This window comes from Saccostrea cucullata, unplaced genomic scaffold (genome assembly GCF_032062105.1).
Source record: "Saccostrea cucullata isolate Sc308-1 unplaced genomic scaffold, CSIRO_AGI_Scuc_v1 ctg948, whole genome shotgun sequence".
Taxonomy (NCBI): Eukaryota; Metazoa; Mollusca; class Bivalvia; order Ostreida; family Ostreidae; genus Saccostrea; species Saccostrea cuccullata.
The window spans coordinates 37,163-53,858 of NW_026925011.1; the positions used below are offsets into that span (position 1 = coordinate 37,163).

Sequence of the window (16,696 nt, forward strand, 5' to 3'; positions counted from 1 at the left end):
GCTGAATAATGAATGCAACATGTTTCATGGATGTATCTGACAATAAATCTTGTCAATAAAGTAAACTAAGAATACACGACAATGGACCTCAACAGCTGTCACCTATCCTATTGTATAGTACAGATTACTGTTTACATCTGAATATATGGAAAGGTTGAGCCTGAGGTTAATGCCGTGGAAATTAAAATGCACGGACAAAGTCAATGTTTTTTTTTTTAACTTGAACATCGATCAGAACTGTCAATGATTATGCAAAGCTCTGACACTGTATAAAGAAAGAATAAATCGGAACCAAGTAAAATAATTATTCGTTGATTTGATTGTAGAAAAAAAAATCAATTTTTAAGATTGGGAATTTTAGAACACGACATTTCAACTGTCACATTTCACTGATATTACATCTACCGGTATATTGAACAATTAACTCAATCATCATGTCTCACAAAGCAACTTGCATGATATCATATTTCACTAGAGATGTCAACAACTATTTGAATTCACTCAAAACTTAAAATATTTGGTATTTAAATTCAGATTTCAAACAAAAAAATGGGATTCGAAAAAACGTTTTAGCTTGCCTGAGCTGAAGATTTAAATGAGCTTTTGTACATTGTCTGTCGTATTTGTTGTCGACAACTTTCAGCCAACTTCTTCTCCAGAACCAAATTCAACCAGGCATAATACAAGTATACTTGGGTGGAAGATTGGATTTGTTCAAGTGAAGGGCCAAATTTCTTCTAAGGGGAGATAATTAAGATAATTCAGAACATCGGTTGGGGTAAATTAAAAATCTTTTTCTCAAGAACGAGAAAGTGGTCCGTAATTGAAAAGATTAAACGAATGTGGAAGCTTTCTGATATATTATAGATTAAAATTTGTTCAAGTCATGACCCCTGGGGGTAGGATGGGGCCACCATGGACATCCTAAGTTTTACATTGGAATAAAAAAAGGAAAAACATAAATAGTATCCTTACAAAGAGCAATACATGTACCATCATGGAGCTTCCTTAGGTACTAGTGTAGATTCTACACGTAGTTTGTTCAAAACATAACCTCTGGGTAGGGTGGGACTACTTTTTACATAACAATACATACGAAGAATTAAAAAAAAAATCTGAAGAACTGCAAAGCCATTCTCAAAATATTGAACCAAAAAAGGAGCTTCAAAAACATAAAACGTAAATACATGATCACGTGAACACAGAATAGTGTCTATTGAAAATTTTCTTTGCTTCTGAACATCTAGTGGAAATTTTGCTTGGTAGACTGCATTTAGCCATAATTGTTACCCCTGTCTCGAGGGTTTGAACTATCTGCAGAACTGAAGCATTATGGTTTTAGTTTTCAGTTTTTGACTAAAATATAAAGTCATAACACTACAGCTATGAAGCTACAGGGTTTGGCCCAAAAGTGGAGACTACATGTGGAAAAAATATTTCATTTGGAAGGAGCACACATTCTTATAATTTTAAGAATGAATTTTTTGTAAGGCCGGAATTAAAAATATCTTTGTTTCCCCTAAACCGACCCTAAATTCTCAAGTTGGGTCGGTAGGTAGGTAAACAATTTTTTCTGACAGCAGCTTTACATTTTAAAATTTAATGGGAAATTACCTTTATAAAAAAGAAAAGTACAAAAGAAAGCGATTTGTGAACAAAATACTAAGTATTATACATATGCCTTATTAAACCCAAATTCATGATTTATTAATTCACAACTGTTATTCAGTTGAACTTTTGAAATATCTTACGCCAGCTGAGTACATTGATATAAATCGAATAAAAAAAGACAAGATTCCCAAATACGCAAAGACCGGACATCCGAGTATATTTTTCCAAACCTTCCATCAGCCTCCAGTGCTTACACACAATCAATGTCCTTTTTTGCGGGCCATGAGATTTGCAATGGTTCTAGAGCATTTTGCTTTGGAGTTCATAAGTACTCACAGTAAGTGGCTAATTTTAAGTCGCAGGTTCAAATCCCAGTGAGGAACGTTGAAAACGGTCCTTCAAAAGGGACCATAAAAACTTATGTCCATTGTCGCAAAAGATGCTGGCTCATAAAAGATCCCCCACTGCTTAATGGCAAAAAAGTGCTATGTACGTCTAAATTTGGAGCAATGGGGAAATGTTCAAATGTCGTTCAAAATCTCGAAGGGATTTAAAGCAAAAAAAACCCAACCAATCTTCAAGGGCCTAATTAAAGAAAAATACCACTGGACGCCTCAGGAAGCTGAATCATGATTTCAAAACTATTTGGAAAGAGCATGTAAACAATATTTACTTGAAAATAAACCGAATCTACAAATCTACAAATGATAAAAATGCTATATACAGTGTCATAGTCACGAAGTTTAACCCATAATTACAGAAAAATAAGAAAGCACATACTGACAATATATATAGATTTATCAGGATGAATATGCAGACATATTTACAACAACTTCTATGGTTCCATAATGGCGGTTATTAGATTAAATCTCAAATTAAATAAAATGCAGTGAAATTGAATGATGTGTTTACTAGGTAGCCTAGGCCCCTCACCTGCTCATGAGGTGGGCCTTACCATGTATTACGTACCCTAAATTGTTTCGTTTGTTTGTTGTTTAACGTCCTTTTCGAAAATTTATTCACTCACATGGAGACGCCAAGACACGTCCGAAACACTCTTAATTAGTCATGATGAATTTTATTATCCAATTGTTTCAAGAGTACATTCTCTGTAATCACATCTAGGCGCCATTTTGTTTCCAACAAATGCTTGAAAATCTCAGTAGAACAATGTCGGCCGTTCTTATAAAAACTGATTTCGATGAAATTGTATTTTATAAAACTTGGTTAAAAATATAAAAAAATATTTGAATCATCTTATTTAAAAAATCTTTTCAATCGGTGCTATTTAATTGGGTTGGTCGCATTAGGGGAAACAAAGCTATTTTTTATTTTGGCCTAAGGGAGTGGTTTCTTTTTTCAATAAATATAACAATAATGATATTCAGATTAAATATTTTACTTTAGAAGTATTTAGTATGGTAATTATAAATATAGTGTTTACATCTTTCTTTGTAACATATTCCTCATTAAACAAATCAAACAAACACCTGCATGAAGTTTTACATGTATTAATTTTTATTATGGTACCTGAACAGCAAAAAAAACAAAACAACTTTTCCACCAAGCATGTTACATATTTATTTACATACAAGAGTAAAAAAAAGAGCTTTCCTCTGTAAAGTTTCAACAGAGGGGAAACAAAACTGTATAGATCCTTTGGAGGATTAAATGATTCTACCTGTATTTACCAAAAAATATTAAATCATATGGACTGAGGTCCTTCCTGATTCCCAGGAAATTGTTTCTAGCACAGTACTCATAGGAAAATGGGTTTAGATTATTATCTTTGATCCAGTTCTCTTGCTCTTCTTCTTTCTTAAGAATTCCTTCACTCACAATTCTTGCTTCAAATGGACACTGATTTGCAATATGGCGAAGCATTTTATATACTTGTCTTAATTCAATTTTTCCTCCGATTTCCATGATAATACAGTCTGCCTTGACAGGGGTTACATAATGTGTAATGGGGCTTTTCCCTTTCCCCATACGCTTTCCTTGTCCTTTTTTCGACACTGGTTTCCATGGCGGTTCCACACGCCATTCGGCAAACATGTCATTTGTAAGTTTAGCATTGATGTAGAGTCGCCAGGAATCAAAATGCTTGGCTGTTAATAGTCCCCCATCCAGAGCCTTTAAAAAATAAGTGCAGGATAATATCAACAACAATGCTATTTGATATCGTTAATGGATAGGCAAGATTTATAGCATTTGTCAATTTTAAAAAATGTATACAGTGGACCTCATTAAACAAATCAACCAAACACGTTTTACATGTATTAATTTTTATTATGGTATCCTGAATTTTTCATTGCAAAAAAAAACAACTTTTTTTAATGTTATTTTATTTGTTTAAATAATTCAGAAAAAACAGCTTTCACATATCTGTAAAGTTTAACAGAGGAAACAAAAGTATAGATCCTTTGGAGGATTAAATGATTCTACCTGTATTTACCAAAAAATATTAAAATGTCGGTCAGTAATTTCTTTTCTAAACTGCCTCAAAAATTAACTTGTCTAGCAAAGAGCCTTTAAATGCATTACCTATCTTTATCCAGTTCTCTTGTCCACTTTTTTGTTACACAATTTCTTCACTCACATATATCTTGCTTACAAATGGACACTGATTTGCATATATCAGTAATCATTTTATATACTGTGTCTTAACACATTTTTACCAATTTCCATGATAATACAGTCTGCCTTGACAGGGGTTACGTAATGTGTAATGGGGCTTTTCCCCTTCCCCATACGCTTTCCTTGTCCTTTTTTCGACACTGGTTTCCATGGCGGTTCCACACGCCATTCGGCAAACATGTCATTTGTAAGTTTAGCATTGATGTTGCCCACATATCAAAATGCTTGGCTGTTAATCCATGTCCCCCATCCAGAGCCTTTAAAAAATAAGTGCAGGATAATACCAACAACAATGCTATTTGATATCGTTAATGGATAGGCAAGATTTATAGCATTTGTCAATTTAAAAAAATGTATAGACATCAAAATGTCGGTCAGTAATTTCTTTTCTAAACTGCCTCAAAAACTGTAACTTGTATTCTGAAAGAGCCTCTTAAATGCATTAGCTACCTATCCTTCATTTTGTCCACTTTTTTGTTACACATATCTTTGTTCAATATTATCCATATATCAGTTACCCCTACTCCGTATTGCCCATATATCAGTAATCTGTATTCTGTATTCTTAACAAAACAGTTACCAGTACTCCATATTGCCCACATATCTGTTACCTGTACTCCATATTGCCCACATATCTGTTACCTGTACTCCGTATTTCCAAATTATCAATTACCTGTACTATTTCAGTTACCACTATATCATACTGTCAATATATCAGTTACCTGTATTCCTTATTGCCCATGAATCAGTTACCTGTACTCCTTATTGTCCATTATATCAGTTACCTGTACTCCTTATTGTCCATTATATCAGTTACCTGTACTCCTTATTGTCCATTATATCAGTTACCTGTTAATTCCATGTTGCTCTTATATCTGTTACCTGTACTCCATTTGCCCATATATCAGATACTTATAGCTGTACTTCATATTGCCCATATATCAGTTACCTGTACTCCATACTGCCCATATATCAGCCTATTGTTGATCACATCTGGTCCTCTGCTGTATTTGGCCTCGCTTCTCTGCTGTACTGCTACGTGACTGTTAGTATTCTTAACAGGTTGAGGGGTCTTATCAATTAATCGCAATTTCTTTCTCTCAGGAAATTCAATATCTGAGCAACAAAAAAAAACAGTAATACAGTAAATGTATCTTATTTGGAATGTACAATATTTGATGGAAATTAATTTATTAAATATAATTACCATATTCTCTCTTTCAAGTGCCCCTAACCCTTATGAAAGCTCCTTATAGGGTTATGGTTATGATTAACTTATTACCCTAATCATACTTTATTTTCTGATTGTCTGTGAGTATAATTGCTTCTCTTTATTAATTAAATTAATGTTTCATCAGGGATTTTCCACTGCCCCGTGAAGGGCTGAATATGGGCCCCATTCCCAATTGCAAAATCACTCCATTTTTCCCAAAAAATGAACAGCATGTGTTCAATTTTTGAAAAATTCTTGTCAAACAAACATGGTTAGGTTTAAACTCTAAATGAACAAAATGTTTAGAAATTTGGCTAAAACTGTATAATAATGGATCTTTTCTCTGAATTATAGTTCTGAATAATGAAGTAAATATCAATTTTATGCATCATAAGTGTTTATTTCTTGAAAGATATCTTGCTATAAAATTTCCCAAAAAGTTATAAAATGCCATTTAATTCCCAATGGTAAGGGCCTGGGTACCATTTCCAAAATGGATGGAAAATCCCTGTTCATATTTGCAGGGTTTTCCAAATCCATCTGACAAATCTAGATGCAAAAGTGATAGATCCAGATTCCTTAACAATAAATAATTACAATAAAGTAGTAAATTGATCCAGATTTTTCCTTAAACATGACAAAGATGAAAAACTACTCACCATCATAATTTGGAAGTGTTTTTATCTTCATATAGCTTGCACTTTGAACATAATTTTGTGCTGAAAATAAAAAATATATTACAATTTATATTTATAATTCAAGGAAGGTTTTAAAGACAATAATATTCTTTAATATGAAAAAGCATATTTTAACTTCAGAAATTAAGACAAATGTGAGAGATAATCCAATAATACATAGCTACTGAGTGCATCTACAACATTTTTTTTATATATAAAACTTTATAATTTATTATATGATTTATTATGCAAGTTGGTAACTTTATTATACAGGTTGATAAAAGTATGCATTTAGAATTAGGGAGTAAAACGTAGTTGATTGACCATAGCTGCAGAACTGTAGCGTTATGGTTTTATATATTTGTCTTTCACCATAACGCTATAGATCCCATAATGCAAAAAATGTGCAATTTACTGTGCAAGATTTTTGCGCACTGTTTGGAAGAATTTCTCCACTTTTGGTAAATTATCTACCTTTCACCCCCTAATTCCAGACTTATTCTTAAACTAATTTGTATATTTTATCCTCCTCTCAACCTTTATAAATATGTTGCCTCGTACAGGTGATAAAATAGCTTGATTTGAATTCTCTAAGGAATTGCAGAAAATTCTAATATAAGCGAGTTTATCGCTTGTAGAGATGAAGGGTTGGGAGGTGTACAAAATATACAGATTTATTTTACAATGTGTCTAGAATTATGGAGGGAAAGGTAAAAGATTTACCAATGTTGGAAATTGCAGAAATTCTCCCAAACAGTGCACAAAAAATCTTGCACATAAATTGCACATTTTTTGCATTACGGAATCTGTAGCGTTATGGTCAAAGACTAATATATAAAACCATAATGCTACAGTTCTGCAGCTAGATTGACCAATGCTGGAAAGTGGAGAAATTCTCCTCAACAATGCGCAGATAATCTTGCGGCATAAATTGCACCTTTTTTGCATTACGGGATCGGTAGCATTATGGTCAAAGACTAATATATAAAACTATAATGCTACAGTTCTACAACTACCTATTTTAGCCCTCTGATGTCTCGGGGCTGAAGGCTTTGCTCAACTTGAGAAGATTTTTAAAGATTAATCTTACCTCTGAGTCATGATTTGAACAAATTGGATTTCATACTACCTGGGGACACATCCTTATCAATATGAGGTTTCATGGTTTTCTTTTTATTGAGAAGATTTTTTTTATTAATTTTTCCTATATATCCTATGAAAACCCGAATTTCCTCGAGTTAAAAATTCACTAAATTGTCTTGTGAATATTATCACATCTGTGTTCCTTTATAAGTCAAGAAAACTTAATCTATATATTAATGTTTGTATTCTGGATAACTATACTTACGTCGTGATAAGGATTTGATCATCCAAGAAGTATTTGAAATAAATGATGCTTTCCGCATGACTTTCGAGTTTTCACAAGAGTCTGAATCTTGTTAGCGCTTTATATGAATGAGGTTTATTGGCTATGAAACGAAAGCGTCTGTACAACGTTGAATATGAAACTTGCAATGGAGAAGCAATGGCCAAAACGTTGAATTTGAGAGTTCATAAGAGAAATTACAGCGAAAATAGCAATATCAGTAGGATTGATTTTAACTTATACATAAATAATTTTTATTTATATCTCAAAATTTGACTATAAAAATGATGCACCATGACAGAAGCGAACACGTAATCAAAATGTATTCGATAAAGAAAACATTGGATGAATTTTATATGTGTAAATAAAAGTCTGCATATTTTAGATGAAGAAATCTTGATCAATCAGAAAGATGTGCCAGATGTAGCAATTGGTGATGTAGTTGAAATCTATCATCCTGAGGATGAGGAAAGGTTTGCCTTTTTTTTCATTTTAATATTGTTTTGAAAATTAAAATCATTGTAGAGGTATGGTGATAAGTTCACAGATTTTTACATCTGGACATTGCCATTCCACTGCATGCATGTAAAAGTTTCCTTATCAGTAAATGTTTGCAGTGGATTTTGATGAGCACCAACATTGAAATTGGAGTCATTTAGTCAAGACAGAAGATTGTGTCAGACTGTGATTCAATGGCCAAGGGTCATTTGTCAATATGCACTGAAATAATGACAAGCAAAACTGCATCAGATTTTTTTTTTAATAAAAACTTTCTAAGCAGTTCATAAACACCCTCCAGGCTAACATTTTGCTTGATAAAATCTAGTAGAGATTAAATGCCATAAACCTGCCTATATTTATTAAATTTGTTTTTTTTTTTAAGTCGCCTCCTTTTGCAAGTTGCATCTCTATCGGATGAATTTCAACCCAAAGGTAATTATTATAGAATGATTTATATAGTGACAAAATAATCAAAGCTACACATTCCTAAATAAGATACAAGAATTGGCCAAATTAATAACTCCAAAAGGATAAACACTTATATTTTTTGGTTAACAATAAACTTTCAAAATGTAAATGTACTACAACAGAATTTATATTTCCTTATAGGAACTGTAAGCATTGCACAAAACATTGCTTCAACATTCCAGCTTAGAGCATACAAAGATGTCATTGTTAACAAAGTTGACCCAAAGGTACTGCAAAATATTATTTAAATCATAAAAGTTGTTGAAAAAAATTAACCCAAAATACTACTTCATGATATTTGTTAGTGAAACTTGGTACATACACTGTGCTACTTATTTAATTTAAGCTGAATGTGTAATGCATCTTTTTAGAGTGTGGCTCTGGACCTGGTTGAGATGCTGTTTAAGGATCAGTACTTTAGTCGCAGTGATTTCTGGAGGCTGAGGAATGGAATCATCAACAGCTGTGTCTATCTCAACAAAAAGATAGAGCATGCTGAAATGAGGTAAAATGTACCCAGACTTGTTTTCAACAGAGCTAGCTTTTTCACACTGTCTTTGAAAAAAAATAAGATGAGGGTATGTTTAAGGTTTGTATTTAAATCAAGTGACTGAAGCTTTTTATCATAAAAACTTGTATTTAAGAGTTAAAATTTCAATACACGAAAATGATAAGAACTGCTTATCATAAAAATATTGTACTTTAGAAGATATCTGAAAATAATAAGAAATGTAAATAGAGAAGCGGTGTACTAAAGCTTTGGTTCTTTCTTTTAAGACCTCAGGTCATGGAGATGTGGTCTAAAGGAGAGAGGGTCATGTGTGGAACAATCACAGAGGACACTAGGGTACGGTACTTACTACAAATGTATTAGATTTAAAAGCTAGATTATAAGATCATGGGAGAGACCATGTTGCCATACTTTGAAGATCTATGTTTGTACTGTACACTGTTTCACTGTTTCTTTCATTGGTTCTTCAGATTGTGTACCGATCCTCGACAGCTGTAGTACAGATCTTTATCCAGATGAGCAGTGAGATGTGGGACTTTGACATACTCGGAGAAGATCTTTACTTTGAGAAAGCTCTCAATGGCTTCCTTACTGACTTGTTTGCCAAATGGAAGGTAAAGTATACTACTAGGGAGAGGGCTAAAATAGGCTTTGCCTGATGCTCAATCCCATTCAATTTTTAGCTCACCTGAGCCGAAGGCTCAAGTGAGCTTTTCTGATCACATTTTGTCCGGCGTCCATCTGTCCGTCTGTCTGTCTGTAAACTTTTCACATTTTCGACTTCTGCTCAAGAACCATTGGGCCAATTTCAACCAAACTTGCCACAAAGCATCCTTGGGTAAAGGGGATTCAAGTTTGTTCAAATGAAGGGCCACGCCCTCATTCAAGGGGAGATAATTGGGAATTAGTGAAAATTTGGTGGCATGGTTTAAAAATCTTCTTCTCAAGAACCGCTGTGCCAGGAAAGATGAAACTTATGGGGAAACATCCTCAGGTAGTGTAGATTCAAATTTGTTCAAATCAGGGCGGGGCCAAAATGGCCGATCAAAGTTTTACATAGAAATATATAGGAAAATTCTTTAATAATCTTCTTCTCAGGAATAGCAAAGCCACAATTGCTCATATTTATATGAGAGCATCCTCAGGTAGTATAGATTCAAGTTTGTTCAAATCATGACCCCCGGGGGTAGGGCGGGGCCACAATGGCCGACCAACAATTTACATTGAAATATATAGGAAAATTCTTTAAAAATCTTCCTCTCGAGAATCACAAAGCCATAATTGCTTATATTTATATGGAAGCATCCTCAGGTAGTGTAGATTCAAGTTTGTTCAAATCATGACCCCCCGGGGTAGGGCGGGGCCAAAATGGCCAATCCAAGTATATAGGAAAATTCTTTACAAAATCATCTTCTCAAGAATAGCAAAGCCATGGTTGGTCATGGGACTGCTTTTGGATTTAAACTTTTCAATAATGAACCCATTTATTCCTTTCCCAGCCACTATGCTCAGGTGAGCGAAGTGGCCCATGGGCCTCTTGTTTGATGAATAAAATTTTGTATAAATATTAATTATAAAAAAGTATACTACTATGTGTTATAGATGTTAATCAAACCTTGATGTGTACAGGACTTTGAAATATTTTGTTTTACCCCTCAACAGGAGCAGAACTGTCTTCATGATGTGACAATTGTTTTGTTTTCAAGAACATTTTATAAAGCTCAGTCTTTAGGTAAAATATTTGATTTTTTATCAACAAATGACAAGAATGAATATTGCTGTGCATGTTCATGTAAATAATTTCCTAGGCATCTGAAGATATTTCTATTAATTTGCTTCATGTTACAGTATGACAACATAACATTGTGTAGTATGGTAAAATTATTATATTTTGATGTAATACTTTGTTATATATATTATGGCATGAGGAACAAATTATTTGTTAACTAAATTTCTTTCTGAATATAGACGACTTCCCAGAATATATGAGAGACTGTATTGTGTGTGATTACAAGGGGAGATATTACCAGGACTTTTACAGGTAAGTTCAGAATAAAAGTTGTCCCACACTAACAGTCATTCATATCAAGTACATGTAGTATGATTTGAAAATATGTTGTACATGTACAATGTATCACAATTTCATTTTCAATCTAATCTGGTAATGAATTTTGAATATTGAGAATATTTTTCTGTGTAAAGGATTGTAGTACAGAATGAGAGATATGACGACTGGACATCCACTATGATGCTGCTACGTAAACTGTGTAACTCCTATAAGGAGAAGATTCTGAACTACCATAAACAGAGAGGACAAAAAGTACCGACAGCCTACAACTCCACAGCAGCTCAGGGCAACTTCCTGGAGACACTCAACATGTCTCTTAACTGTAGGTTTATCTTTGAATAAATGTTATTGCAGTCGTTGATATTGATACAACTGGATCCTGAAATTATGAATTTAAAATACATGTAATTGATGATTATTAGATTATGGTTCATTGCTTATAGCAAAACTTTTTCTTGCATTGATATGGTCTCTGCATAAATGAATTTTTAATTTTAATTCTAATACCTGCACCTTTGTAACTTTGCAGTGTTTGAGGGCTACTACATTGACAGAAACTTTGATAGGACAGGTAAGGTTGCCGTGGTGATCACCCCTGGAGCTGGGGTGTTTGAGGTGGACAGGGAACTAGCCAACATCACCAAGCAAAGAACCATCGACTGTGGTAAGGTTTTTGTTAAAAGTCAGTTAACCAGTTTAAAAAGAGGTCCTTGTGATTTGTATAAATGATTTGTGTCCTGTCTGAAATATGGTGCAATCATACATGTACACACTCATCTGGTATTATTCCCACATATTCAACAGCAAAGTTTGAACTCCCAGTTTTTGCCAAATTCAAAAGCTTATATTCTCTATACTCTTCAAAGAAAACCAATTTATATTTATTCCAAGGGAGTTGCATATACATGTGCATGCAAAAGAGAAGTCATATCTGGATTTGACTTTATATTGTTATATACAGGGGTGGGGAGTGACCTGGTGTGTATGGGCGAACAACCCCTTCATGCTGCTCCACTATTTAAGGTAAGTTGTTACTAGTATAGATAATCTACATGTAATTTTCATAAGATATTTAAAAGATCTATGTATCTGAATCTTTCTTCTCTGTACAGTTTCATAACAAGCATGCCAAGACATCGTTAGAGGTGGGAGACGATTACAACATACCACACTGGATGAATCACAGGTAACAACACTTAGTGTTGTTTAAATCTGATTGTATTTATGTTTACATCTGAAAAAGGTTTTCCCATAGCTCTTGTATATTTTGTTTGTGATAATTTCAGTTTTTACATCTCCAAAAGTCAGATAAAAGCACGTTTACAAGGATCCTTCATCCCAAGAATTAAACCACCCCCAGAATTTGTAAGTGTTATAGACAGAGATAAAGACTAGAGAGAACGTAAAGAAAATTGTGTCATATTCTAAACAAATGAAATCTATTGGAATTATACATACAGTTAATATTGTACAAGGGGTGATCAAAAAGTTCGCGAACTATCTCTATATCTACAAAACCACAATTCAGATTAGAAAAAAATTTGGTACACAGATAGCCATACACAAGTTCTATAAATAGCATATGCTGAATAAAGTTTTGCTCCTTGTTTGTGATGTCACAGTGTGAAAATGACGTTACTATGTAGGTCACTTGTGGCGAAAAATGGTTGTTTCAGTCATACTAATTCAACAAATGACTGTAAAATTTATGGTATATCTTAGAAATCCCTTTGTAGTAGCATATAATGATTTGTATACAGTTTATTAAGACAAATAATTTCCTAAAAATTTAATCAGTGATTGGAATGATCGTTTAAAGGAAGGAAGGCAGATGGTTAAAAATGATACTTGTTATGTTGCCCAGTAAAAGCAAGTTTGAAAAGAGATGTGTTTTTAATTAAGAAATGTGCTATCAAAGACCTCCAATTTACACTTTGAAATAGTTGAATATTTCAACAATGATATAATTATTAAATACCTAAGATATTGTTTACTTTAGATTTTAAACATATTAGATATGATAAAAAGGAGGCACCCTTTCTCTATCCACCTTGATAAACGTCTCTCCCGAGACAGAGATTTAGGTTTTCATGGTCGCCATGCTTATTTTTGGAAAGGATATTCTTATCCACCCATGCCGTTGCCGAGATTTGACCATTTCTGACAAAAGAACTGTTCTTGTTATAAAAAGTAACTTATATAGAAAGAAATATAAAACTCAGAAAAAATCTTTCAGCTTTTGTGACAGAACGCTATGGAGGGGGTCATGTGACCGCCTTTATCACGTGATTCGCGCATGAGCAGAACGGTACAGATGTGCATTAAAATCTGATTGGACTAATTTAAAATATAATGAAACTGAAACCAAATATTGTTTCTTTTATGGAAGTTATTCAATTAGTTCGCAAACTTTTTGATCACCCCTTGTATATCAAGTAATTTGAAGTTACAAACTTATGTTAACTTGATTGTAAGATGAATGTATGTAAACTTGTTACATGTATTTTCCAAATGGATATATTTTACTTTTTTTTTACTTAAAGTATGAAGATCAGAGAAGACCTAGCGAAAGAAGTGAGCAAATAATCTTAAATGTGTACCTAAAAAAAAATAATGAACATAATTATGATGGACAATTCTTTTTTTGTAATGTAAAATGTTTTTACTAATTAAAATTATTTGTTTGGCACCTTTTTCTGTATTTATAGATAAAACTGTGGCAAAAGTAAAGTAAACATTAATGCAAAGTTTAATGGTACATATGTATTATGTATGCCACATTTATACATGCTTTATTATTCTTTTGTCCTCCCCAGAACTAATTGCCCGCCCCCAAAACAATCAGACAGAGGACGAAGATTCCAGGAATTTTCCATTTGTAGATTATGATGAGTATGACGCCCAAATCTGGAAACTCCCCACACCAAATTCAACTAGATTTGGGTAAAGCACACTGAATTTTAGAATAATCTTCACATATTTGTAAAATATCTCTTAAAATCTCCTCATTATTTACTGTGTACTTTTATAGCATAAAAAGTGCAGAAAAAATGCTTCAAAACATAACATACGAGGGGTGATCAAAAAGTTCGTGAACTATCTCAGTCTATATTTACAAAACCACAATTCAGATCAGAATGAAATTTGGCACACATGGAGACATACACATGTTCTATAAATAGCATATGTAAGGGAATGTTTTGCCTCATGTTTATGACATCACAATGTGGAAATAATGTCAATATATAGGTCACTTGTGACAAAAAATGGTTGACTCGGTTGTATTCGAGAAACGAATGGCTGTAAAGTTAAACGTATATCTTGGAAATGTCTTTGCAGAAGCTTATAATAGTTTGTACAAGGTTTATGAAGACAAAAGACTTGCCAGAAGTGAAGTCATTAATTGGATTGATTGTTTAAGTGAAGGAAGGGTGATGTTAAAAAGTGATGTTTGTTCTGTCGCCCAGTGAAACCAAGCTTGGGAAGAGATGTGTCCTTTGTAAAGCAATTTGATATGAAAGATCGTCAACTTACAGTTTGAAAAAATATTTGAAATTCTTAACAATAATATAGTTATTAAATCCCTAAAATACTGTTTACTTTAGACTTTAAACATATCAGATATAATAAAAAGAAGGCACCAATACTTTATCCACATTGAATAAACGACGCTCCAAAGACAGGGGACTTGGGTTTTGATGGTCACCATGCTCAATCTGGAAAAGGATATTATCCACCCATACTATTGCTGGGATTTGGCCATTTCTGACAAATGGAATGTTTTTGTTGTAAAAAATATCTTGCATGGTAAGAAATTTAAGAGTCGGAAAAATCTTGAAGCTTCTGTGACAGAACGCTAAGGAACATGTCACGTGACCTCCTATATCTCGTGATCTGCGCATGGGCATAACGGTTGCAGATGCACATTAAAATCGGAGAAAACTACTTTGAAAAATTTTCAACACTGAAACCCTTTATCATATCTCTTTTGAAAGTTATTCAATTAGTTCACGAACATTTTGATCACCCCTTGTAGTAGTATTTTCGGCACAGGTTATTGTAAGTCTTGATAGATTTTCTACCTATCAGTCTTTTTCTGCACTAGGTCATTAAAGAGTCCCTACCATTCAAGAAGACAGCCCCAGACACTGGCCGAGGCCAAACAGATAAAAAAGCCTCGTAAACGTAATGTGTCTGATGACTACCCTAGTGTGATGGTGGAGAAGGGGGAGAGGAGGGGATCCCCCGCCATCAACATCCCCTCCCTGGCTCGCTCCAGCAGCACCGAGGATCTATCCTCCTCTGTTGGGTGTTACCCCATCATCAGTATGTAATGTGTTCCTTTGTTGATTAAATGTTTTGCTTAAAAAAGGGATTATTCTTGTAAATGTACCTTTTACAATACTCGAAAAGCATCAAATTTAATTCTGTTTCACTTATGTTAAGTGCATTCTGAATGCCACAAATTGTGGAGGATTTAGAAGGAAATTAAAGATTTTATTTATAAGCAGTTCTTTTACAACTACAATCATTACTTTTTTATGGCGTCCAGCGAAGCTCAATCCTCATCTAGTGATCGGTCAGATTTACCCGACCGAATGTATCAGTGGATGCATCCGCAATAGAAAATAGCAACAGCTGTAAACCAATTTCTTATAAAACGTTCACAATGAATAATAGCTTGAATATAAAATTAAATCAATTGTATCTTCAATTAATTCTACTACAAAACAACGATATTATGTTCAATTTTTATGCAAGAAAAACGTTTTGCAACTGATTACTGTAATACAAACAATCTTAAAGACGGTAAAATAATTACAAATTAACATGAATACTACAAGACTCTAAAGATTGAATTTCTTTATCTTAGCTTTACTTTTACATTCTATCCAATTTTATCCGAACATCCAATGATATTGACCAGTATTAATAGCAATTCTCTGTAACCACTTAAACTTCGTTGCCACGCATGGTCACTGATTTTGATGAAACTTCACCCATGCTTAGTACTTGACACCAGAAACAAATATCAAACAAGATTTCGTTGCTATGTGTCTCGGTTGCTATGGCAACAGCTGGAAAAGTTTGAAAAATCGAGATTTTCAGTCATTTTAAATCTTGACAGTGGCTTAATAAAAACTAGAAAAAGCAAACAAACCATTCTAACAAAAACATGACACCTTGATGTCACTTATACTGTAAAGAAACTGTTTAGAAAATATGCTGAAAAACACTCCGTATTCACTAATGGTAGGTGTTACATGCTCAAACTCAATCAACGACTTAAGAAAAACAATGAAAATGTTTGACCTTAAGTATATAAGTATAAGCAATATTATTCTATAAATAACTTTTATGGTTGCCATGGTAACACAGTGTAACCATGCAAAATCAGTAACTAAGATTGGGTTAATGCTACTGTCTTGGGGAAAAACATGAAAATTCAAGACTGGCAAATATGCATCCTTAGGACCTTGTAACACCAAAACCTTAAGAAAAATTGGGTATAATTGCTACTTTGCAGTGTTACCATGGCAACAAAGTACCAGTGCTTAAAAGTGAATTATTTTTCGCTGCATTAAGAATTAAATTGCTGTTTAATCAAGAAACAAATTAAAGGACTTAGCTTGAATAGTACTTA

The 16,696-nt window shown here is 33.4% G+C and overlaps 2 protein-coding genes across 5 annotated transcripts in view; one reads left to right on the top strand and one right to left on the bottom strand.

Annotated features, from left to right (window-relative positions):
- Window positions 1-3,106: 3,106 nt before the first annotated feature.
- LOC134267817 (large ribosomal subunit protein uL16m-like) lies at window positions 3,107-7,595 on the bottom strand. Its single transcript, XM_062750028.1, has 4 exons — window positions 7,487-7,595; window positions 6,121-6,180; window positions 5,198-5,364; window positions 3,107-3,744 (listed from the first exon to the last, which is right to left on the bottom strand). Exons 1-4 carry the CDS (start codon window positions 7,542-7,544, stop codon window positions 3,289-3,291), a joined length of 741 nt encoding a protein of 246 aa, XP_062606012.1. The 5' UTR covers window positions 7,545-7,595; the 3' UTR covers window positions 3,107-3,288.
- A 46-nt stretch (window positions 7,596-7,641) lies between these two features.
- LOC134267814 (GATOR1 complex protein DEPDC5-like) overlaps window positions 7,642-16,696 on the top strand; it is a 35,909-nt gene continuing 26,854 nt past the window's right edge. For all 4 annotated transcript variants that reach the window (XM_062750021.1, XM_062750022.1, XM_062750024.1 and 1 more), the window contains exons 1-17: window positions 7,642-7,724; window positions 7,890-7,977; window positions 8,388-8,437; window positions 8,615-8,700; window positions 8,845-8,978; window positions 9,251-9,320; window positions 9,455-9,598; window positions 10,647-10,716; window positions 10,953-11,025; window positions 11,187-11,374; window positions 11,582-11,716; window positions 12,014-12,075; window positions 12,165-12,238; window positions 12,339-12,417; window positions 13,596-13,626; window positions 13,869-13,995; window positions 15,158-15,378. In XM_062750021.1, the coding sequence (XP_062606005.1) occupies window positions 7,664-7,724; window positions 7,890-7,977; window positions 8,388-8,437; window positions 8,615-8,700; window positions 8,845-8,978; window positions 9,251-9,320; window positions 9,455-9,598; window positions 10,647-10,716; window positions 10,953-11,025; window positions 11,187-11,374; window positions 11,582-11,716; window positions 12,014-12,075; window positions 12,165-12,238; window positions 12,339-12,417; window positions 13,596-13,626; window positions 13,869-13,995; window positions 15,158-15,378 (1,693 nt within the window). In that variant the 5' untranslated portion in view covers window positions 7,642-7,663. The remainder of the gene's footprint in view (window positions 7,725-7,889; window positions 7,978-8,387; window positions 8,438-8,614; window positions 8,701-8,844; window positions 8,979-9,250; window positions 9,321-9,454; window positions 9,599-10,646; window positions 10,717-10,952; window positions 11,026-11,186; window positions 11,375-11,581; window positions 11,717-12,013; window positions 12,076-12,164; window positions 12,239-12,338; window positions 12,418-13,595; window positions 13,627-13,868; window positions 13,996-15,157; window positions 15,379-16,696) is intronic.